This window comes from Botrytis fragariae (assembly GCF_013461495.1).
Source record: "Botrytis fragariae strain BVB16 chromosome Unknown tig00000274, whole genome shotgun sequence".
Taxonomy (NCBI): Eukaryota; Fungi; Ascomycota; class Leotiomycetes; order Helotiales; family Sclerotiniaceae; genus Botrytis; species Botrytis fragariae.
This window is the reverse complement of record NW_023501007.1, coordinates 346,449-370,118: the sequence shown is the minus strand read 5'-3', so window position 1 is coordinate 370,118 and position 23,670 is coordinate 346,449. Positions and strand designations below refer to the sequence as shown.

General features: G+C 42.3%; 10 protein-coding genes across 10 annotated transcripts; 4 read left to right on the top strand and 6 right to left on the bottom strand.

Moving 5' to 3' along the window:
- Window positions 1–570: 570 nt before the first annotated feature.
- Bfra_012411 (putative c6 transcription protein) lies at window positions 571–2,211 on the bottom strand (the record flags this gene model as incomplete). Its single annotated transcript, XM_037342727.1, has 1 exon — window positions 571–2,211. The coding sequence occupies one exon, from the start codon at window positions 2,209–2,211 to the stop codon at window positions 571–573; it is 1,641 nt and encodes a 546-aa protein (XP_037187449.1).
- A 373-nt stretch (window positions 2,212–2,584) lies between these two features.
- Window positions 2,585–3,886, bottom strand: Bfra_012410 (putative mfs monocarboxylate transporter protein; the record flags this gene model as incomplete). Its single annotated transcript, XM_037342726.1, has 2 exons — window positions 2,585–3,478; window positions 3,617–3,886. 2 exons carry the CDS (start codon window positions 3,884–3,886, stop codon window positions 2,585–2,587), a joined length of 1,164 nt encoding a protein of 387 aa, XP_037187448.1.
- A 914-nt stretch (window positions 3,887–4,800) lies between these two features.
- On the bottom strand, window positions 4,801–6,039 carry Bfra_012409 (putative flavohemo protein; the record flags this gene model as incomplete). The annotated part of the gene is made up of 1 exon (XM_037342725.1): window positions 4,801–6,039. The coding sequence occupies one exon, from the start codon at window positions 6,037–6,039 to the stop codon at window positions 4,801–4,803; it is 1,239 nt and encodes a 412-aa protein (XP_037187447.1).
- A 775-nt stretch (window positions 6,040–6,814) lies between these two features.
- Window positions 6,815–7,882, top strand: Bfra_012408 (putative 2-nitropropane dioxygenase protein; the record flags this gene model as incomplete). The annotated part of the gene is made up of 1 exon (XM_037342724.1): window positions 6,815–7,882. One exon carries the CDS (start codon window positions 6,815–6,817, stop codon window positions 7,880–7,882), a length of 1,068 nt encoding a protein of 355 aa, XP_037187446.1.
- An 813-nt stretch (window positions 7,883–8,695) lies between these two features.
- Bfra_012407 (putative alpha- protein) lies at window positions 8,696–10,350 on the top strand (the record flags this gene model as incomplete). The annotated part of the gene is made up of 4 exons (XM_037342723.1): window positions 8,696–8,920; window positions 8,981–9,148; window positions 9,199–10,245; window positions 10,297–10,350. 4 exons carry the CDS (start codon window positions 8,696–8,698, stop codon window positions 10,348–10,350), a joined length of 1,494 nt encoding a protein of 497 aa, XP_037187445.1.
- A 237-nt stretch (window positions 10,351–10,587) lies between these two features.
- On the bottom strand, window positions 10,588–11,277 carry Bfra_012406 (uncharacterized protein; the record flags this gene model as incomplete). The annotated part of the gene is made up of 2 exons (XM_037342722.1): window positions 10,588–10,830; window positions 10,888–11,277. 2 exons carry the CDS (start codon window positions 11,275–11,277, stop codon window positions 10,588–10,590), a joined length of 633 nt encoding a protein of 210 aa, XP_037187444.1.
- A 2,277-nt stretch (window positions 11,278–13,554) lies between these two features.
- Bfra_012405 (uncharacterized protein) lies at window positions 13,555–15,932 on the bottom strand (the record flags this gene model as incomplete). The annotated part of the gene is made up of 3 exons (XM_037342721.1): window positions 13,555–14,790; window positions 14,848–15,414; window positions 15,477–15,932. 3 exons carry the CDS (start codon window positions 15,930–15,932, stop codon window positions 13,555–13,557), a joined length of 2,259 nt encoding a protein of 752 aa, XP_037187443.1.
- Window positions 15,933–16,385: 453 nt separating this feature from the next.
- On the top strand, window positions 16,386–17,945 carry Bfra_012404 (uncharacterized protein; the record flags this gene model as incomplete). The annotated part of the gene is made up of 1 exon (XM_037342720.1): window positions 16,386–17,945. One exon carries the CDS (start codon window positions 16,386–16,388, stop codon window positions 17,943–17,945), a length of 1,560 nt encoding a protein of 519 aa, XP_037187442.1.
- A 669-nt stretch (window positions 17,946–18,614) lies between these two features.
- On the bottom strand, window positions 18,615–20,653 carry Bfra_012403 (putative protein phosphatase 2c protein; the record flags this gene model as incomplete). Its single annotated transcript, XM_037342719.1, has 3 exons — window positions 18,615–18,860; window positions 18,918–19,910; window positions 19,959–20,653. The coding sequence occupies 3 exons, from the start codon at window positions 20,651–20,653 to the stop codon at window positions 18,749–18,751; spliced, it is 1,800 nt and encodes a 599-aa protein (XP_037187441.1). The 3' UTR covers window positions 18,615–18,748.
- Window positions 20,654–21,366: 713 nt separating this feature from the next.
- Bfra_012402 (putative nulp1-pending protein) lies at window positions 21,367–23,641 on the top strand (the record flags this gene model as incomplete). Its single annotated transcript, XM_037342718.1, has 2 exons — window positions 21,367–22,258; window positions 22,305–23,641. The coding sequence occupies 2 exons, from the start codon at window positions 21,367–21,369 to the stop codon at window positions 23,639–23,641; spliced, it is 2,229 nt and encodes a 742-aa protein (XP_037187440.1).
- Window positions 23,642–23,670: the final 29 nt, after the last annotated feature.

Below are 23,670 nucleotides of genomic sequence, written 5' to 3'. Positions count from 1 at the left end.
GATGACTGATTAAGCCCTCGTCCTATTTGATGAGATGAATCATAAGAGAAGGAAGTCCTTTACTTATTGAAACGGACCTTCTTTTCATTGGCAGTGTATGACAATAATGTTCAGAAAATGAGCAACACCCATACATCCACGCAATTCGATCATTGACATGCTTTTAAAAGCATTCGATAGAAGCATAGAATATTCTCTTGTAAGGATTGCTTGATTGCCAAGGTTCAATCAAATGAGATCGCGGTTGATGATGCGTGGGAAATTTGATGGCACGGAGAAAGATAGATTGAACGGGAGAATATTTTGGTATTTGTTTTGGATACTTGGCTTGAGAAACGTGTGACTCGTTTTTGAGTTCAACTAAAGCAAACAGTCTGCGTGACTTTGCGAGAACACTGACAGGAATGCTAATTTCTTGATATTCTGATTTGAGGTCTAAAAATTGATGATGGTGTCATTTTTGATGCTGCCGCTCCTTGGCTCGTTTTATGGTTCGAAAACTCTTTGTCTCTACGTAATTTGCCTTTTTTGTTTGCAGCGACGGCAAGATGTGTTCCTCTAGCATTATCCTTAAGCATTTGAACCTTGAAATGTCCATAGCATATTAGTCATCGAAAACTGTGATTCAATATCTTCTAATCCAGGTATATCCGCAAGGAGTGATTCTAGCCACGAATCACCATACCCAGTATCCTGCAGCGCTTGACTACTACTTCTATCCATTGTAGGGTCAACAGGTGGTAGTGGATCGGCCTTCATGACTTCACTAAGCATCTTCGCATCATCCTCTTTCCTTCTTTGAGAAAGGAAAACTAGTAATCGAGCAGTTTTATATGCTTCTCTCATGACACTCGTATCATATGCAGTTGATACTTCTCCAAGAGTCTTCATTGCATCTCCTAGTCTCGATAATGCGCTTCGATTGTCAATAGCGAGGAGTGTGCAGATTATTTGGAAGGGTACGTTAGCCATATGGTGCCAGGGACAATTTGTTCGGACCATTTCCCTAGCACAGCGTAAACCTTTACTCATTAGTGTCAGAGCTCGGTCTAAAGTTTCCGGAGAGACGGTGAGATTTAAAGCGCGAAGACGCCGGTAGATGCAAAGCATGAGATTACATTGAGCCATTACTGATGGGGGCTGTATGTGACTGCTATCCAAGACTTGCACGAATGCAGACTCGAGATTCGATGCATTTTGTAGGTTACTTGGATCTAAAGCTTCGGACATGGGCAATAAGCTAAGAAGCTCTTTCGTTGAATCTTGGTGATTCAGGTATGGGAGGACTGAAGGCACTCCTCCTTGAAGCACAACCCTAGACCGACCAAGATCGAAAGAGATCCAAGTATTTAGATGTTGTGCCACACCTAATAGTCTCCATCGTAACTCTGAACTGCCGTCTACTACTGGTTGTATTGAAGGATCATTTGTGGTAGCCGGGATGTGAAGACCTGCTGCCTCAACCATGTGCATCAACGTACAACTAGACATCCATGCGACATGAGGCGATGCTGTCATGCGCAGATACACAACTCTAAGAAGTTGTCCTGTGATTGTTTCTGTTGTTGGTGTTTCTCCGGAATACTCATCTAGAATTGACCGCGCAGATTCAACAAGCTGCAGTTCTAAGGCAGGTGCAACCCGATTAGAAAACAGACTTCCAAGAGCGGTCACCCCAAACAAGACTGCATCAAATGGCTTTCTCTCGTTCTTGACAAGTTGTCGAACCTTCCATCTTTGAAAGAATTTTGCCCGATCAATGAAATTATAACAAATGTCCACCTTTTCAAAATAGAACGCAGACAGTTCATCCACGATGCCTGCGCTCGATATATCTTCTGTTGATAATGTCGAAACCCGCTTAGATCTGGTGTTACTATACCTCTCTCCAATATTCCACGAAAACAAATTTAATCTCGGTGCATTCTGAGGATCGATTTTCAACGCCAATTGCCTGGCAAAGGTTGCACCGGAATTCGCTTCTAATGATGGAGGAGGTAAGGATTCCAATTTTGTGGGAGCTGACAATAATGGTTGTTCATGGCTGTGTCTAGCTTTTTTGCTGTGTCCGGAATAATTTTTGTATTGACACTCATATTCGAATCGAAGACAAGAATCACATGGTTGAGCGCCGTCGCATCTTCTTTTGCGGTCACGACAAGGTTCGCAGGCTATTCGAGAGCGTTTGCGCTTCAATGGTGAGTCCGTCATAGCAGCGAGAAAATTCTCTTAACAGAAAGAACAAATAGCTGAGATAGAATAACAAAAAAATTCCTTACCTTCTTGACCGATCACATTTCATCGGGCCCATTTCATTCTCTGACATGGCAGAGCTATGGTGGAGACGCTTTGCTGCATGTGCATTACGTAATTTAGATGCAGCCGATGGTTAATCCTCGGCATTCACCGAAGCTCCGTACGTCACTTGTTCGAAAAATCTCACAAATAAGCAACTATTCAGGTCGATCGACCTTCTAGATGATCTTATTCTCTATATTTCTTGCCTGTTAGAGACCTATCTGTTTTTCTGGAACTGGTCTCAGTAATTAGATATGCTTTATTCCATTCATCTACCATAGGAGACCTAGACCTTAACCCAACTCCATCCAGACTTCGATACCCTCGAAGCTACAAGACACAATCCACTAAGCGCAATCGATGTTCCCGCAAAGATCTGCGCATAAAGATAATTTCCTCCTCCAGCCTGAATCAACGCACCAGAAATTGGTGGTCCAGTCAAACACGCAAAGCTAACAACGCTCAAAATCATACCCAACCTCACTCCCGTTTTCTTCGGATCCGTCGCCAAGATTGTAGCAGTGGCCGGAAGAAGCGCCTGCAAGGCAGCTGCAACAAATCCATATATGATAGCAAATGGATACATTCCACTTATTGAATCAACAGCCGCCCAGCAATAAACCAAAATGCATGCTGCGAAACTGAATGGAATGAGGATGTTGAAGGGTCCAGTGATCCGATCTCCGATGAGGTTTGGGATAATGCGTCCGATGATTCCAATCCCATTCAAAATCATTAGAAGGTTAACGGAAGTTTCAGTCGTAGCGCCCAAGCGGTCGCGAGCGAATGTGCCCAGATAGAAGAAAGCGAAATACAGCCCCCAGTAATTGAAGAACATACCCATGGTAAAGAAAGTATATGCAGGTTCTTTGAATGCCGCCCATTCCACCAAAGCACCCGCCTTATAAGGAGGTAATCTTGGCTTAAAAAGGAAAATTGAAGGAACATGAGCTGCCAACATAATAAACCCTACGATCCTCAACGTCCACGCGAATCCGACTTTTCCGAGTAATACATGTACAGCAGCCGGATACACTAAACCTCCACTTGCTCCCCCCGCCGCTGCAATCCCCACAGCTAACGCCCTGTTATTCTTGAAATACGTGGACAAGACGGACAGAGCTGGACAAAACGACAAACCGTTGCCTAAACCAACACAGACCGCATGAGCAAGAAATACCTGCCAATAGGTCTTGCAGAAAGATGTCATAAAGACACCCAGCAATTGCAGGAAGACACCGATTCTGAAGATGAGATTGAAATGACCAGCATCCGACGCTCGACCCCCTATAACTCCGACAAACAACAGGAGAAATACTTGAACACTGCCGATCCAAGCAATGGAAGAAGAACTTTGGGCCAGGCTGACGGTATAGTATTCTTGAAAAATTCCATAACTGTTTGCGAAACCCCAACTATTGAAGAAGACGAGGTGCGTGAGGAAAACGTGCAGCCAAGCTGTGAATCCACCATCCGGAGGAGGCCCGGGATTTGTCAAAGTGGGAGTCGGGGTTTGGGAATTCGATTCATTATCGGTACTGGTGTTTGAGAATTGAGCATCCTGCGTTTGCTTTTCGTGGTCATCCATAGTCATATCACCAGACGTATAACTGCGGGTAGCAAAAACAAGCTCGTTAACAATGATATTTTGCAATATAAGTTTCTGCACCACGACCAGTCCTGGGAAAATCTTTATATACTCTAGCGATTGACTCAGAATCCAACTCTTTCTTAATACTGAAACCTCATTACTAAAAACATGAACAATTCCAGCGATTATTGCCAATCTTCTTCAACAAACAGTGCGTACATCTTTGATTCGGGTGATGCGCGCCCGGATATTGCGGGGAGTTAGGGGAGCGAAATAAATGATTGTTTCGCGAAAGGAATCATCTCTGTAGGTGTGGAAGTGTGGGATTGTTAATTCTATAAATCTGAATATATATTTATTTGGCCCACTCTCCTTCTTTTATTTATTCCTAATACGCCTAATACATACCCCTATACAGAAGCTCAATCGAACAAAGTAGTTAAAGAAAACAATTCCCAATGATAGTATGCTCCACTTGTCTTGAACTCTTATACAATTATATATCTATTACAAGATTCTAATACCTATTACAGTAAGACTTTGAAAACCCTATTGTAGTAGATCCTTAAACTTCATTAGCTTGTTTGAATGGAGATCGACTACACTGAAACTTATTGCTTCAATGTGAGAACTTACCGTGTCTTAGATAAGGACTGGAAAATCTGCCTCCACAAAAATTTAAACCTACAAGAAAAAAGCTATTAAATCATATGTATCGTAGGTCGCGATCATTACAGACAGAAAACTACGGTATTTCTTGAAAATTTACATTTGAGCAAGGAGAATATTGGGACAATTGGCTACAAGAATATATTTGTTGGTATCATAAATATTAGTGGAGTTTAAAATCCCGAAAATCCTCTATATACACTTTCCAATATCCATACATCATTCATTATGACTATTACTCATCATTGAGCTTCTCCGGTCCCAAAAACCTCCAACTTAACCCTATCTTCGCTCACTCCAAATGTCTGCAAAGTCTTACTCATATCGTTCATGAATCCCCCCGGACCACAAATAAAATACACTGTCGAGACATTATCCAAATGCAACGCATCATCCTTAACTTTCGATAGATCCATTCGTCCCACTAGATCCTTAACCGGATGTCCATAATCATCGGCTGGTAGATTCTTGACAAAAACCCAAGATTTGATATTCGACTGCGATGTAGCGATTTCTTGGACATGGTCATGGAATGCATCGACTTCTTTGCTGCGCGCTGCGTGGATATATGATACTGATCGCGTGCTTCCTCTTTCTACCAAAGTGTTGAGTATGGATACCATGGGTGTGAGGCCAACTCCGGCGGAGATTAAAACTACAGGAGAATCGACATTCTTCTGTAGATCGAGAAAGAATTCTCCCTGAGGTGGAGATACTTGGACGATATCACCTTCGTGCTTGGTATCGTGGAGAGTATTTGAGATCACACCTGCTTCAACTGGTGTGTTGCGTTCTGGTAGGAAAACAGCATCCTCTCGTTTTACACTGATTCGGTAGTATTTCTCATTTGGGCGGTCACTTAATGAGTATTGTCTGGATTGCAAATATCCGAAGTCTGGTACATGGACCTGAACTGAAATGTACTGGCCCGGTTTGAAAAGAGGGAGGGGTTTTCCGTCGGCGGGTTCTAGGTAGAAAGAGGTGATGATACTGGATTCCTTGACTTTCTTGGCGATCTTGAAATATCTCCATTCTTTCCACTCGCCAGCTTCTTGATATAATTGTGCTTCTCTGTCAATCATGATCTGGGCCAATTGATTATAGGCAGCCGTCCACGCGTCTAGGATTTCTGGCGTCAATGCTGCGCCGAGTACTTGGCCCATGGCCTCCAGGAGGTATTTTCCCACGATGGGATAGTGTTCTGGTCGGATGAATAATGAGGCATGTTTTTGACATATTCTTTCCACGGCATCTGAAAGTACAGCAAGGTTATCAATATTGGCCGCATAAGCAGCGAGAGCACCTGACAGAGCACGTGGTTGAGCTCCATTCTTTTGGTTTGTTTGGTTGAAGATGTTATTTAGTGCTGGATTCGCGTCGAGAACGTTTTTGTAAAAGGTGGTAGTAATGGCAGTTCCATACTCTTCGACAACAGGCACTGTAGCCTTGATGATGTCGATTTGCTGAGGTGTGAGTGACATGATAAGATTTCAATTATCTAGTAAATTGTGTTATTGTTTTCCGATATCGATGATTCTAGACATTCAAACATTCTGAACATACTGGCCCCAAGATCCTTATGTATGAATCCACCTCGAGTACCATGATTACAAACTGCTGTTAGTACAACCTTTCCCTGTCGTGACCATGAAAATTTTCTGACCTGATTTCATCGTATTGTATTGTAATCATACATATACCTCGATTGCAATTGGTGTATCACGACAAACAGTGGCATGTTTTTGGGAGCCGAGTGAGGGATACCGCTGACATGAAAAGATTGTATCCTGATCCTTTATGTACAATATCCACCAGGGGTTGAAGCATCTCCGGGGAGATGTCCATCTCAACTTTTTGGGACGTTATCAATGTTTATCAATGCAACGGGGCACCGGGTGACTTCGGAAAAATGGGTTGAAGATTTGGATGCTAAACTGCGGGTATCACGGCCCGTGACATCCCCGCGACATCCCCGCGTCCGATCCTTTTGTCAGATTAGTAAGCACACATGAGTTCAACCTATACTATGCATCTCAAATTCATTGAAGCATGCGCACTGCCAGGAGTTCTTCTTTTGGGTACAGGATACTGAGATTTCTTTCTCTTCAGATCATAACAAAGCATACTGGGAGTTGTGATTTAATTGTTAATTAACTTCCAAGACTTCCAACCTTAAGTCAAACACAAGTCCATGATGTCGTCGAAAGGCAAAGTCTAAAGCAACAACAACCCACGCGACATATATAAACAATCGCAATGTCATCAATATCTTTACAAATAGCGAGGCGACGTATGCTAGAGACTTTTCCATGGATTAAGTATCCACTCGTTGTGTCAGCGCCAATGTTGGGTGCTGCCACGCCTGCTCTCGCGACTAATGTGAGTCTGGCGGGTGGTATAGGTTTTCTTGCAGGGGGTAACGATGGGGCGGATCTTCATCAAAAACTTACCATGACGAGGTCACTCTTTAAAGTTGCCAGTCGAAAATTGCCACAACTTGAGACATTTGATCGTCTTCCTATTGGTATTGGCTTCCAGAATTGGGGCTGTAAAATCAACGTCGCTGTTGAGGCTACAAAGCAACATAAACCTTCAGCAGTATGGCTTTACGCACCTAAAAGAACCGGGGACTTAAAAGAATGGGCTCAAGAGCTTAGATCTGTTAGTGACGGGAAAGTTTCAATCTGGGTACAAGTTGGGACTGTCAAGGAAGCCTTGGATGTTGTGGATACAACGAGACCTGATGTCCTGGTCATTCAAGGTTCCAATGCTGGTGGACATGGTCTAGCTCGATCAGCCAGTATTATTTCGTTGCTTCCAGAGGTTGCAGATGCACTTGAAGATAGAAAGTCAGAAATCAATTCCATACCACTGCTTGCAGCGGGCGGAATTATGGATGGACGAGGTGTTGCTGCTGCAATGTGTTTGGGGGCGACAGGGGCTGTGATGGGTACCAGATTCTTAGCAGCTGAAGAAGCAGGTATTCCTCAAGGCTGGCAGAGGGAGCTCGTGAAAGCAGTAGATGGTGGTGTTAGTACCCGGAGGTCTACTTTATGTGACCGATTGAAGACAACAGTGGGATGGCCAACACAATATGATGGTCGCGCTTTACTCAATAAAGGCCATGAGGACGAGAGAGCTGGAATGACAGACGAAGAAAACGTTCGTTTATATAAGGAGGAGTTAAGAAATGGTGATAAGGCTTGGGGCTCACATGGCAGGATGGTTGCATATTCTGGTACTGGGGTCGGGTTGATTAAAAGCGTAATGCCAGCCGAGAAAATCATTCAACAAACAAGGAAAGGTGCTTCCGATGTCTATTAGTAGCTACACTTTCAATCGAAAAAATGAAACGGTCTTTCCAGCTAAGACTTTTTCTTTTGTATCGACACTTCACAGGGAGCAGGGAGCTTGAGGAGAATTTTTATCCCCGGATACGTAACGATGTATTTGAATTTCATTACTTTTTCGATTTCCATAACTTACATAATGCTCAAGACGCATATAAATAGGATAAACACTAATTTTTAATCATTGGAGTGTTATCTGAAACATATTGAGCACAATCCCTTTCCGCTCCTGCTTCCTGCCATTTTCAATCAGGTATATGCAATCGAACTACAATACTACACTCGTGGCAGCCGCAACACTCAGTTCGCATCGGACCCATTGATTCTTGTCACAGATGTTCGAGTAGGGGTATCTATTCTCAAGGATAGGCTGTGACAAGAACAATTCGGAAGGGGAATTTATGGTGTGCAGGTCTGTTGGTTTTCCGCAGATCGCTTGAGGTGGGTCGTCCGCAGAAGGATCACCAACCATGTTTCTGTAACCTTCCCATTTGGGGTAAATGTAGAGTGCAACCTTCTGAAAGGATTTACTCGTACCTTTAATCATAAATCTACCTACGTAAGGTTACTAGATTGGCTACTCATGGTCACCCTTTATGTTGTACGTTCCTTCCTGTGAGGTTTCCTGTGAACTTTTATTTCGTGTTCCAAGTACTTCTTCGCGATAGTTCTCATTGAACTGTTAATAGACTGAGATTGCAAATGATTTAGTAAAAGTTCAATAAATTTTTCTTTTCACAAGAATTTTCATTCTTTTCAACTTTCGCGATAGAAGGAAGGCTGGAAAATGGTTTCCTTTAAAATGTTGTTAGCCGCCTTGCTAGGCATCGCTTCTTTGAACGGCGTTCAATCAGCGACACCTCATGAATGGAGAACTCGTTCGATATACCAAGTATTCACAGATCGATTCGCTAGAACAGATGTTTCAAATACCACGGATTGCCCTTCTCAAACTCGGGGATATTGTGGTGGGACATGGCAAGGCATAATTAACAAGCTCGATTATATTCAGGTATAAGAGGAAAAGTGCAGCTATATGTAAGCAGAGTTATGGGTGCTAATAATATACTAGGATATGGGGTTCACGGCAATATGGATATCACCAGTTGTTGAACAAGTTGCGGATTCAGGTCGAGGCTTTCATGGGTATTCGGCTCAAAATTTATATGGTCTAAACAGTCACTTTGGAGACGCATCGGATTTGAAAGCATTAGCTAACGCACTTCATGGTCGAGGAATGGTATGATTAGATACAAAATAAGCATAGATAAAGATAGCTAATTATGGCAGTACTTGATGGTTGATGTCGTGGCGAACCATATGGGATCTGATGATACTGCGTATAACGTCGATTTCAGCATCATGAATCCATTCAACGACAGCAAATACTTTCATGATGTTTGCTTTATTAATGATTACAACAATCAGACGAATGTCGAACTATGCGAACTTGGAACGGAGAAGTATCCATTGCCAGATCTAAACACCACTCGACAAGATGTTCGAGATCTCTATACCACATGGATCAAGTCACTTGTAGCCAATTACTCAATTGATGGATTGAGAGTGGACACTGTTAGACACGTGGAAAAAGATTTTTGGCCTTTATTCAATGAAGCTGCGGGTATTTATTGTGTGGGCGAAGTGGCAGATGGAGATGTAGATTATCTATGTCCTTACCAAGATTACATGGATGGACTTCTTTCCTACGCGTCGTATTACCAACTCACACAATTCTTCTCCAACACCTCCGCAACATCAGAAAACCTAATAGGACAACTACAGTCCCAAAATTATCGATGTAAAGACACAACACTGCTCGGATCCTTCACCGAGAACCACGACCAACCCCGCTTCGGAAACTATACTAGTGATCTTACATTGGCTAAAAATATCATCACATACACGATATTAGCCGATGGCATACCAATTATCTATCAAGGTCAAGAACAACATTTTCATGGCGCAACTGATCCTTATGATCGTGAACCAATATGGCCTACAGGTTACGATACTAGCTCCCCACTTTATGTTCTAGTCAAGCAATTGAACGCTATACGTTCTTTGGCAATAGCACGATCAGATACATATGCGACTGATCAAACCCAAGTCGCTTACTCAGACCCACATAATATTGCGTTTCGGAAGGGAGATGGGAAATGTATGACTCTAATGGTGCTGAACAACATCGGCGAGAGTGCAGAATATTACACGGTTGAGATAAAGAATGTGGGATTTGAAGCTGGGTTGATGGTGACGGATGTGTTGAGCTGTAGGAATGTAATGGTGGATGAGTATGGTGGGATGGACGTGCCATTTGTCAGTGGGTTGCCAAGTGTGAGTCCGATCTTCTACATGAGATCGTCTAAAATCTAATCGCGCGTGTAGGTTTATTACCCGTTTTATTTACTTGCTGGCACGGGGTGGTGTGGTCAGTATTGAGATGGCATACTTCCTATCTCATTAATCTGCGTGGAGGAAGTGTTTTCTTGTGTATACTTTTGTCCACAGAACTACTCTGCGGATCCATTGTTCATAGCTTAAAACAATTTTCGTATATAATAAAGATATTTGTGGAGTATGTTCCTTTGCAAGAGTCTTACGTCATTTTGATAGCATAAAAACGATCCAAAAGTACATACAAAAGTGCTCAAAGCACCAAAACTCGGCAAAAACGCTTCATCCTTCGTAATCCATATCGCTATCACTCAGACTATCCTCGTCATTCCCGCCAATATCCGTATTCTCGTTCTCTCTAAGATCTCCAACCCCTCCAACACCCGTTTCACCACTAATACCACTGCTATTGGCACTAATAGGACCAAAATTACTCAAAGAAGCACCACTAGCTCGCTCCATCTCCCAAATAGATCGTAATCTCTCCACTTCTCTTCTAGTCTCCTCACAGAACTCATCGATTATCTCCGGTCGATCAGGAATATCAATTTGCCGCAAGATTCGCTAATTCTCCATCGCTACCAGGTTTTTCTCGTCATGGTAGCCTATAACGGTTAAATTAGCCATCGGATTGGCAATAGGAGGGCCATTTAGACCATAGCTGGTATTCAGAAGACTGTTTTGAAGGCCTGGGGCACCACCAGCAAGGTAGCCGACTGGAGCAGGGGGAGCGAAGCGAGAATCATGTGGAGGAGGATGGTGGGGGCGTAAAGCCGGAGCTAGATGGCTAGCTGGTTGTTGGTAGGTGATTTGAGAAGGGAGGATAGGAGGAGGATATACCGGATGTGCTGGAGGGATATGTGGAGGAAATCCACGTGGTCCATTGATATCGTATGGATTTATATAATGCGCGGGGTTATCCACTGGAATATAGCGGCCGGCAGAAGGAGCAATGTAGCCTAGCCATTGCATGCCAGGCTCAGCTGGATAAGGAACGGCTGGGTGGTCGTCGGGGAGGGGGTGGGGACCGAAACTGGGGTGGAGGATGGGATGATTGACCCAGGCGTTGGCTTGGATGAGGGTTGCGAATCGGGGGACTGGGAGACCGAAATAGTAGAGGGGATAGGGCGGAAGAGGGAAAGCTTGGATGCTTATGTGGCCTGGGAGTTGGTAGAGCGCTGGATGGGCGCTGGGAGCGATTTGGGAATGGTTATCGTTCGTTTTGGTGATGGGATGGTGCAAAATAAAGGTAATTGATGGGTTTTCTGGTTGAAATGATATATTTATTGGAGAAAAATGCTTGATTTTGAAAATCAATTCTGCGAAACCAGATTTGAAAGTGAAAAAATCACTAATATCTGGTATCTAGACCATGGAATTTGCCAAATCACGCTTCAATACTGTAATTTGGGACAATAACATATCAATTCTGTTAGATACCACGGTCCAAGTAACAATATAATGCTGCTAAAGTTTCTACAATACAATAACTAGAAAAATACAATAGAAGTTGTTGAAATTCTGAGCACAACGACATCAAATCAGTCATTCTCGAGGTCCCAGACACAGACTTGTCCATTTTGACCATTTAAACACCCCACAACAACAAATAAACCATCAATCATTCATGAAAGCAACTATTAACATAAGACAATACACAGATAAATCAAAGAAAGTTGTTTAGCTTTGATAGTTAAGGTTTGCTTATCATTTCTCGGCTCCCTTACTTTAAGCGACAGCTAACGTCAATGGAATGTCTAGATCTCGAGAGACATTACATCATTAGTTTACACTATGTGAGGCTTCCAATGATCAGGGTATATCTAAATGATACTTTGTTTTGATTGTTTGGGTTGACTTATAGATTGTATTTATTTAATTGTGAGAATTCGTCATGCGTGTTGAATTGCCCTGAGGTATCTGGTACATTTAATGTCATGAAGCCATTTGACAATCAAGAGTCTTTGAACTATTCAAATTGATCCTGAATATTGAGATATTCGCCTTATTCAAACCCGTCACACATAGTAAATTATCTCAACGTATCTGATACATTGAATGTCATGAAACCAAATGGCACATTGATATATCCATAAATCTCCAAATCATTTCCAGCTATCGAGCTACTCTCGTCATTCAAACTCGTCACAAATACTCAACTGTTTCAATGTACCTAATGCATTTGCTATTATCACACCAAGTAACACATCTAATTATCCTTGGTTCTTCAAGTGGATTCTAGCTATCAAGATATTCCATTATCCGAACCTGCCACAAATATCCCATCGTCCTAATATATTCAAAACATTCTTATGTTAAAAAATCACATGATAAATCGATATATCCCCCATTCTCCAAATCAATTTTGATTACTGAAATATTCTCAATATTCAAATTCATCACATGTATTCAATCATCCTCAAGTATCTAATACATCTGATTTTATAACACCGATAGAAATATTCTAATATCCTTGATTGTTCACGTAAATATCAGATATTTAGAACATTTCATCATACAATTACAGTTTAGAATATGAAGTAAGGTCAGACATTGAGACTTTATCAATTGTCAAAGCCAAAAGAGTTATCGAGACACCCTTGATTGTTCACATTAACATCAGATATTTACAATGCTTCATCTTACAAACGTAATTTGAAATATAAATTCAGTTCAGACATTGAGATGACATATCTTCGATCATTTGTATCGAATTCAGGTATTGAAATCACTACAACGTTCAAATTAAATGGATGCATTTGAAAGTTCTGAGGTATTTATTACAATTCATATCATTGGAGCTTTGGGAACATTGATTTAAGGCTATTTCATGGAGCTTTTTGGGACATTGAGATTGTCTCAATTGTATGATAGGACATGGGATTTGTGCTAGACAATATATGAGAGTCTACTTGGTTTCTTATCATAAGGTCAGTAGTGGAATACGTGTGATGTAATGTAATGACGTTGCTGGAAGCGTTCAAATCTGTTCGGATTATGCAGTCTTTGGAGTCGTTGTCTCCACACCATTAAAGATTTGGTGACATTGAGGTTCATTCCGATCATGAGTCGTCTAATAGCATACAGTTTGTCTAGAATATGCAACAACTGCTCGAAATCCAAACTATATGAAATACACAATTTGTTACAGGCAAATTTTCTAAAGGCTTACTAATTTTCTACATAAGAGCATACAGACCAATCGTTTCAAAAAGCACCACCAAACATCCCAAACATACACCCTTACCCCTACATATGATGCGCACTTCTAACCCTCCTCTCCGCTTCCTCCCTCACCCCCTCCCAAATCCTAAACATCCCCTCCCACTCCCCCCCACTACTCTTATCCCACAACTCTCTCCACCAATTCCCCATCGACTCAAACCCCCTCATACTCTTCACCCTCTCCAAATTCGTCTCTGACCCCTCATAAATTACCGTATCTACCCACAACGTACACAAAAATGCAAAAAGTGAACATCCCTCAATCTCCCTAATCCTCTTCACAAAATCCCAACACGAAATCCTATCACCTTTGAGAAAGGAATCTTGCAGACGAAGCAGTAAGGCTAGCTCCATGAAATCAGGCCCGGATTTGATAGTTTCGGTCTGCAGATTCGGAGAAAAGATTTGCAAGCGCAGGATCTCGAGACTAAGTCCCAGAGTCGAAAGTTGAAATTTGTGATCTCCTAATGCGTTAGGAAATTGTTTGGAACATTGATTTACAAAAATCGACGTCCCTCTATTCCACGCAAGTAAAGCTCTTCGACGTTCCTCCGAGGGTATTTGGAGTTGTGGAATATCGGCTTGACCGGATTTTAATAGAGCATCAATCTTATTTTTGTGATTCTGTACAATCGTCCACATAAATCCAATCAAGTGTGTTAAGTCAGAGAGTCTTTCTTCTTCCGAGACGCTCTGTTTCTTGAGATGTTCAAATATCGCAGCAGCACCTCTCCGTTGCGTTTCTTCATGTGTCCAGAACGAATTTTCAATCTTGGAACTTTGCAATAAAGACATTCCGAAACTTTGAGCAATTTTTCTCTCTTCAGATTCGCCTTGTGCGCCGAGTATCGCCTGGATACTCTCCCATCTCTCTCTTAAGATTTCATTATCATGTCCTGGTTCAGGAGTAACCGGAACTATACGTATAGTTGATATATCTCTAAATTTTATCGGCGTTCTATTTTTTGTATAGATGTCGAAATTGAGACGAACGCCATGGTTGATTGATCGGTAGTGAAATAATTTGTGTCCAAATCTATGTACCATATAATCCCAAAACTCTCTTTGCTGCATGTCTTCATAGAAAGAAGCCGGTATTGGAAATCTTTCCTGGTAATCGAAGGGTCCGGGGTTCATTAACGTAATACTCTTCGATCCACAGAGATCTTGACTTTCTACCGATGGCCATATCGTCTCAAACCAATGCCCATATGGCATTCCTCTCACCGTGGTAAAAGAACGAACAGTTCCGCCATTCAACTATAGCCAACACGATTAGTCCTCAAGATCCCAATTTCGGAAACAGGAAAAACTCACAGCAACCTCAAAACTAAACCCGGCTTCAGCCAATGCTTCATCATCAAAAAACCACGGCGGGTTCTCATCATCTGGATTACTCACTCTCGTCCCATCAATCCTCGGACAAACAAAATTAATCGCGTGAACAATCTCATGCACCAGCGTAATAGCAGTTGCCCATTCCACCATTTTCCTCTCCGAAGTAGTCAAATCATTTCTGAATAATGATTGTAACCTTGAATAAGCAAGCCACACATAAATCTGCCATTCTTTATTTTCCGCTTCGTGATACTCCATGTATTGATAATTCGTTACGGTAAGTCCATACACACTATCTGGAAGTGTATCTTCTGGATCGATGGGATATTCTGGACCCCGAGGATCTTCATCGGGTGACATGAAGCCGAATTTGCAATTCCAGTTATTTTCTAGATCGTCGAATACCTCTTCCATTCTCTTTCGCACGAGACTGTAATCTGTGATATTGTATGGAAGAAAAGATACCAAATTGTCCGGAACTTCATCTTTTGGACGAATCCTCGCTGGATCAATAGGAACTCTTTCGCCGAATATCAGAGCTGCGAACTATTATCTAAATCAGCCCGAACCTGTAAACCTCAGATGCTTCTCAGCAGATCAGCTCCTACCCACGGTAATGTATACATGCTCGTTATAGTCCTACTCGCCAATTGCAGAACCGGCTTCAACTTTTCATACACCAACGGATTATGCATTGACCAATCTCCCCGCTGCACCCCATCGATTATCAGCGGGTACATATGATCCCTCGTCAAATCCGGCTGATGGGGTTGTATTTCCCATCTCTGCTGTTGGAAAAGTGGCATGATGGGATTATCCAAAGTTGATTCCTTCAATTGCCTGTCAGTGATAACGTCCATATCCGCCAATTCTCGAGAGGTAAATCCATCAAATTGCTCTCGTTGAAAGTCCTCAATTCTATTCCGGAGAACGATTTCTGCAGGATCCATGTGTGCTTTTGGGAAAAGGGGAGCGAGGGGTGTAAGCCCTGATATTTGGGGGTTCTCTGACCAGGCGCCATATTTGGGAACATTGCGACTTTGGCGGGGGTCGTTTCGTAACATGGTTGGCGGCGTTGTGGTCTTCAAAAGTTTCCAAAAAATCAAATGGGATTACTTTCCTTACTGTGATCGCGCTATACGGTAGAACACAACGCTTTCCTTTGTTTGACTATGGCAGTTGGTTAGTTGTAAATGCAAAACCTGCCGTCCATCTTTGTTGCACGTACAGTAAATTTACTATTCAATCAGGAATAATAGAGACAAAGGATTTTCGAAGTTGCCTCAACATCAGAGCCAAATTATTGATGGTATCAAATAGTAAATCTGAACCTTTGTCAAGTTGCTATAGACTAACGAAATAGCTTAAAGCGGGATCGCTGGATCACCCAATCCGGACAAGAAAGTAACATAAAGCCTTCCAAATTCTCTCAAAGCAAAAGTTTGTCTATATTCCACCCCATCACAAACTATGAACCTATCATGTAAATCTCACAGTTGAACAGACTCTCAAATACCATGTCTACAATCGGCACCAACAGTTCTTCCCCTCGTCGCCTAACCTTCTTCACTCCTCCCCAATCCCCTAAAACCTCACAACCAAGCACTCGACGAGCCTCCAGAGTCATCACCTCCAGTCCACGAAAAAGAGTTTCCTTCCCCGTCTTTCCCGGAGAAATCGAATTACCAAGACGTCAGACCTCATGGCGACAGAAGCTAGCCAACGTACCAACGTTATGGTCTGAATTTAGTACCGCGTTTCGCCATCGCATTTCCATGAGAAGACTCATCAAGGTGATCATTCTTATCTACGCAACTGTCCTTATCTTCCGCGTCATTGATATTCGTATCTCCCTGGGGGAAAATCCTATGTACGAAAGAGAAGAAGAATATATACACGGGGGAAAGGGAGACTCTCTGCGTAAAAAGGAACAATCTATGTACGAAAGAGAAGAAGAAAATGTTCACGAGAGGAAGCAAGACTTTCAACGCGAAAAGAAACAACCTACACACAAACATGATAATCGCGATGCCTTTCACATTTCACACCAATTCGAGCCCTACGAGCTAGTCAGTCCATTATATGATCTCGCAAATTTAGATATCAGTCCTCAGCTTGATGTCTTAAAAGATGCATATTCCGATTCGCGATATGGACTTAACAGACTGAGGGATGGTCTGCCAGAACTGTCGAAAGATTCTCCAGGGCTAAGTACCAAAATTCGAAGTTTTCGAGAACAGGTCTGGTCAGTCTCGGAAGCTATTGGAGGGTTTTCAAAATTCATCGATGTTTATATAGGCACTTTTCAGCGAGAAACAGATCATCTAAGGGAAGAACTCGCCAAAGTGAAACCTGGAGATGAAATTGCCAATCTAAATCTAGAAGATTGTAGAAAAGTGGGAGTAGTTTGGATTACTCTTCATAAACGATTAAAGCTAAAGATAAGAAATATATGGAGAATGAAGGATGTATTTTCAAACATTATTGACTCAGTCATTAGAGATAGGAAAAATCTTGAAAAAGCACTCAAGGAAGCCGAGTGCGGTATGACCAAAGAAGCAAAAAAGCAGGGATGGGATAATTTTGATTTTCCCTCGGCATATCAGCTCCTTGAAAGATTTAGTCGAGGCAGAACTAAAGACAAAAATTGGGGGGGCTATGAGGAAACGATCAAAGAGTTGATTATATATATTGATGTATCCCTCAAGGATGCTAATGCACAAATCGAAAATTTGATGGCAGATTTCCAGCGGGTTTTAAGTGCTGGTGAGAATAAGGCAGATGTGGATTCGATCGATTTTCCAACAATTTTCAATCAAATGGAGGCGCTGAACATTACCTTTGAGAAATATGAGCGGGTCAAAGTCCTGATTGAACGCATGAAAGAGAAGTCGATGAAGGAACTGAGAGCAAGAGCTCATGATTCAAAAGAGAGGAATAGATATTACAACTATGTTGCTAGCCAACAGAAAGGGCGTCTTGATAAGCACATCATCGCCCCGAGGGATAGGAAAAAGGAAGAATTCTTGCAGAATTTGAAAGAAAGAAGAGTCAAGCAGAGTCAGAAAGGGGGATGAAATTGTCGCATGGTCAAATGAGTCCGGAAGTACCCTTGCGAACTTTCGAATTTCCAATTTTCTAAAAGCCTTAAATTAAATTTCAGAAAAATCAAACTTATACGCTTTCGAGTCAATTGACAAAGTAAAATTTCATACCCTAATCTGCTCGTCTATCATCCACCCCATTTGTGACCACTTTCAATGCATGCATTGCTTGACAAACGAACAATCATCAGATTTTGACGAGAGAAGAGGGAGTGAAAACAAAGTCAACGGGTACTCAAGTATAAACCGATGAGGTTACTCCCAGAGTCTGACGAATAGCATTTGCGATCGCTTTCCCTCTCTTATCACTAGATACTAGGTGTCAGACATTTGCAACTAACAAATAGTAAGCAGTGAACATATAGGTAAACCAGTCCGTAAAGTCATAGCCAACAAGATACCTGAGCACAATTGACAGTAAAATCAAGAAAGTACTTTTCCCCTCGAACACTATGAGCCCCTTTTGACAAATTTTTAACAGCCAGTAGTAGATACATGCTTGTATTCATATCCACATTTAAATCCTCACAACATTAGCACCATGAACATGCCCCGAAGAATTCATATACTATTCGCAATTATAGCTAACAATCGTTTGAGCTCTTCAGGAATTCGAGTCTTTTGAAACTCACTAACCAGTACGCTGGGTATATTACCACCATCCATCCATACCAATCATTCCCTTCGTCCTCCCCGAAATACAATATCAAAGCTTAATGCTTAATAATACACGCTGAAAAGTAGAAGTAGTCTTTTTCTTTGAATCTAAAGTCATTTTATAGTTTAGGCTTGACGTTGTTTGCGCTCGCGCTTGCTTCCTTATTGACAACAATATCGCCAGATTTTGGTCCATTGCCGAAGAAGATGACTTCTACTGTAAGATCATCACTGTACATTTGTCAACATGGTTTCATGGAAATAAACAGCGTAGAGAGCGTAACATACCGGTATCTTCTAGAATAAGGTGCAGGTAGTGACAGTAAAGCGCAAACCATATCCTTGTCCTTTCCACCTAATGCATTTCGTACCAAATGTGTGGCGACATTTTTGTCCTCAACAACAAATCTATCACTTTCAGTGACGCCCCATTGACGTTGTCGAATTGGGGCTTTCTGGCCACTATTACCATCATCTTTACTTGTTTCTACAGGTAATCCTTTTTGCGACGCTGTAAACATTTTTGTCCATGAACTTGCGGAATTCCCATTCGAATCGGCTGAATGTTTATCAATCCATTGTCCAACCAAACCGACAACTTCTTCGTTTGAGAGCATCTCCCAAAGTCCATCCGTAGCCATTACAACAAAGTCTCCACTCTCCGGTTGAATCTTGGTAGTCGTTACTACAGGTTCCGCAGTGACGTACGGTGGGGTTCTAAGAAGGCTGGATGGTGTTCTTCCAAAGAAAGATTCCTTTAGCCTCTCTGAAACTTGACGAGTCCATTTATAAGTTGCGTCGCCGAATGCGCGAGTTGGTTCGAGACCTCCCAAGACACGACCATTTCTAATTACGTGATCCTCTCCAGGATGTAATTTCCTCATCCTGGCTTCTTCATCTTGATTGCTACCAGTTTGATCGATTGATAAAGCTTTAGCAGTCCATTTTCCATTATCACTTCGTCTTCCTAAGATCGCGCGTGAATCTCCTGTGCATGCGACGCGCAGAAGTCCGGTGTTTGTATCATAGAAAGAAAGAAGCGCGCAAGATCCTGATAATGCTGGAGCTAACAGTTCTGCTGCGACCAATTTCGAATTGCCTTTCATTACTTTCTGCGCACTTTCATGTACAATCTCATTGTCGAGTCGAGTGAAGCCAGTCTTCATCGCAGCTTCAATGGCTTCGGTGGAAGGATTGGGAGAGGCTTGGTAGGTAGAGTTGAGTTCTCTAGCGACATAATTGATCAATACTTGTCGTAATTTCGCAGAAGTAGTCCAGCCTCTGTTGAGATGTTAGTGTGCGTAGTTGTAAGTTAAAATAGAAACATACGAATGCCCATCGAATACACCCCAAAACATCCAATCCGAGGGTGATTGTCCGGCAATTGCTTCATTGGTTTCAATAATCTTTTCAGAATGATCATCCTCGATTGGGTCATTGCTTGGGATTTGAACGACATCGTATCGCACTACTCCTTTGCCACGACCGACAAAATAAGATTCTTCATTTCTTCTCAATTTTGAAGTTGCTTGGTCTGGTGTTAACATTTCTAAAACTTTTCTTCCAGAATCGTCGGTATCCTTTGAAATTGGACCTTCAATTGTGTCAGTATAAAGACCTTCTGTGCTGACAATTACAGCCTTCCTAGCATCCGCGGTCTCTTCGGGCCCGATCGGTGTTGAATAGATAGTGCTAGTTGAGAAGCCGCGAGATTGTTGTACTGATGAAGTTGGACTGGCTTCTTGAGTGAGAGTTCCGTCTCCGTTGTATGTATACCACGCGCCATATCCAACCAAGCCTGAAACGAAGGCCAGACCAAACCTTCGCCAATACATCGAGGCTGGGATGAAGGAGCTTTGGAGTGGTGAAGTTGATGATGCTGATGATTTGGGAATAGGAGCTCTACCGGAAGAATATCGTGCACTTAGAACATAGTTTGATGGTTGAAAGATGCTTCCACGGGTGCTACGAAGAGCAGGTAATTGTCTCGCCGTGCGAATCGCTTTTAATGCTACTCGACGCATTGGAAATGAAGATTTCTAGTATTTAGGAAATTCCCAAGTTTTGAGTTCCTGGGGGGTTTAGCTAAGCTTGATTTCCGAGATAACGCTTTGGTAGTACCCCGGATATTGCCAGGACCTCAAGAGGGGTGGTTGGGCGGACGGACTGTGGGAGAGTGGTTGGAAGGTATTGATATTATAACAATTGAGAGAATGGTAATGGTGGCAGGCGGAGAAGAGGTAATAAAGACGAAAGACGACTGACTACCTAGTATTCTTCTTATCAATATAACATACTGGGGAGGTAATTATTCTTCTTCTTGTTTTGTTGAGAAAGTACAACGTGAACTACCAGTAGGTGCTATTATGTACAAGTACTACCCACCAGGTCTGTGTATCAGAGTCTGCGAGGTCTTGCTCTTGCCAGCAGTAAAATGGATCTGCTCTCTGCTCATCCCGAAACATGACCAATCAAACGATTAGGTAAGCAATCTCTATCGGTCCACCAGTCTATCAACCCCACTAGCTCGAGATTATGAGATGTAGGTAAGTGAATCGAATGCGTCATTCAATTTTTATTGGAACAGATGAATGATTCTAGAATAGAATAGGTCCGCTATTTTTGTTTGTCAATTCTTGCACACTCACATTCACATTCATTGCCATTCTCATTCTCATAATTCTCCGCACGCATCTTGATATTCATTGGTATTATTCAAATAACAAATACCCTCATCATGTCGAGTAGACAATTACGAAAGTTACAACAACAGCGCGAGCTGGAACAGCAAGCCAAACTTCAAGCTCAAGAGGAAGCGGCAGAAGAAGAAGGAGAAGAAGAATCCGATGAAGAGCCACAACCTTCACAATCAAAACCCAGCTTGTTTGCGAATTTCGCAGCTTTAGAAGACTTAGAAGACGATGACGATGACGAGTCGAAGGGCGTCGAGGAAGAAGAAGAGTCAGCGGAAGAAGAACTGATCGAACCCACACCAATTGTGACACCGAAAAAACCCAAGAAGTCAAAGAAAAAGAAGAAGGTAAAAAATGCTGGAAAAGGAAAAGATTCTGCAAAAGCTGCTGAAGCTAAACCGAAGAATGATTTGGATGATATTGATCAAGCTTTGAAAGAGTTAAATTTGAAGAAACCAAATGCTACAAATATGACGAGTTCAGTCGAAGTGGATGAAGAATACGAGAGAGTCTGTTTTCTCTTGGGTATCAACACACAGCATCTCAAAGTTGCAAACGAAATGCGAAGCTTATTTGGACGAGCTGCTACAGAGCCAAATGAAGATCCTGGAGGACCTACTGGCCGTGGAGCAAGGAGAAGGCAACATAATCAAGAAATGGATTTAGAGACAGTCTTGAAGGGACGCCATCAACCTGGCAAAGGACTTCCAGACCTTACCTTGCGACGTAACCTCTTCATCCAGGGGAAGGATGAATGGCCAAAATCTAGCTCGGGTGGATTAACGATGGAAGTCGTCAAAAATCAAGATGTGGTTGATGGCACCATAGAATACAGATTTGTACATGATCAATCATACCAATCTGTGCAGGTAACATTTCAAAGTCTGGTTGAAATGGGTGATCCGCAAAATCTTATTGGGTTAATTGTGAGATATCGTGAGTAAAATCTATACTTCACATAGCTTTAACTGACCAATCATAGCGTACAACATTTCACTTCTTCTCCAAGTCAGCAAGATTGCAAAAAATCAAGGCGACCATTCTCTAGCATCGGATCTGGTCGAAAGAGCTCTATTTACGTTTGGCCGAATCTCTTTGTCATCCTTTGGTGCTAAATTGGCCAAAGGTAAAGCTCGATTAGATTTCAGTAGACCAGAAAATCGAGAACTTTGGTTAGCTGGATATCACTACATAAAATCTCTCGTCATGAAGGGAACTTATCGAACTGCTTTTGAATGGGCAAAACTGCTCTTGAGTTTGGATCCCGAAACTGATCCATATTGCATGAGATGGATGATACACCATCTTGCTTTACGTGCACATGAATTTCAATGGCTTTTGGACTTTGCCGCCAGTCGAAATATACCCGAGTGGGCAAACACAATAAATTACGCCAAACCATCATTTGCCCTGGCCGCGCAACAACTTAAGGACGCGGTTAAATGTAGAAGTCTTCTGTCGGAATCTATGCAACAGGTACCTTGGCTGTTTTGTCAACTGTTCCAAGAACTAAACCTTGACGCACCTCCGTCAATTTGGGGAACACAACCACCAACTGCATCTGATACTTTCTTCACGCAATTATATGTTCTCCAAACAAAAGATCTTTGGAATACTACCGAGTCTACTGCATTACTCATGGAAATTGCGCATACAATTGATAAGCCCGATTTATCAAAAACCCCCCTGCTATCGGACCTCAAGGAATTAAATCTTGATGTTGTTAGGTTTGTTTATTTGGAGAATCAACCAGATTTGATGAGTCTCGTCCCATCAAATCTCCTCCACAGAAGCAACAACTCGGATTCAGATCCATTACCACCTTATTCGAATACCATCTCCTACTCATCTCAAAGAAGAAATCTAGGAAATGAGCACGAACCCGTTGAAGATAGATTTAATGATCCGCTCGCGGCTCTCGCACGACTCATGCCAGGATTTCCAGGATTAGAAGCATTCCGAGGCCGTGGAGTAGGGGGTGATGATATCGATGGTGGCGATGAATTAGAGAATGAAGCAGAAGCACTTGAACGATTAAGAAATTTTGCAGAAGGATTACCGGCAGGGGAACTGGAGGGAGATGCCGAAGGAGAATCAGAAGAACAACCACGTGGACCATCACTTTCTGCAGCTTCAAGAATCTTGCAATATCTTGGCTTTTGGAGAACACCGGAAAATTTTGATGATAACTCTGAAGCGGAGGAGGATAACAATGATTCAATGTCTGGATTGGTAGATCCAGAGAGACAAGATGGGGACCATAGGCAGGCACGTGTCGAAGATGTGGATGACGATGAAGAAATGCCTGGTTCAACTTAAATGGAATAGTTAATATCTATATATTACAG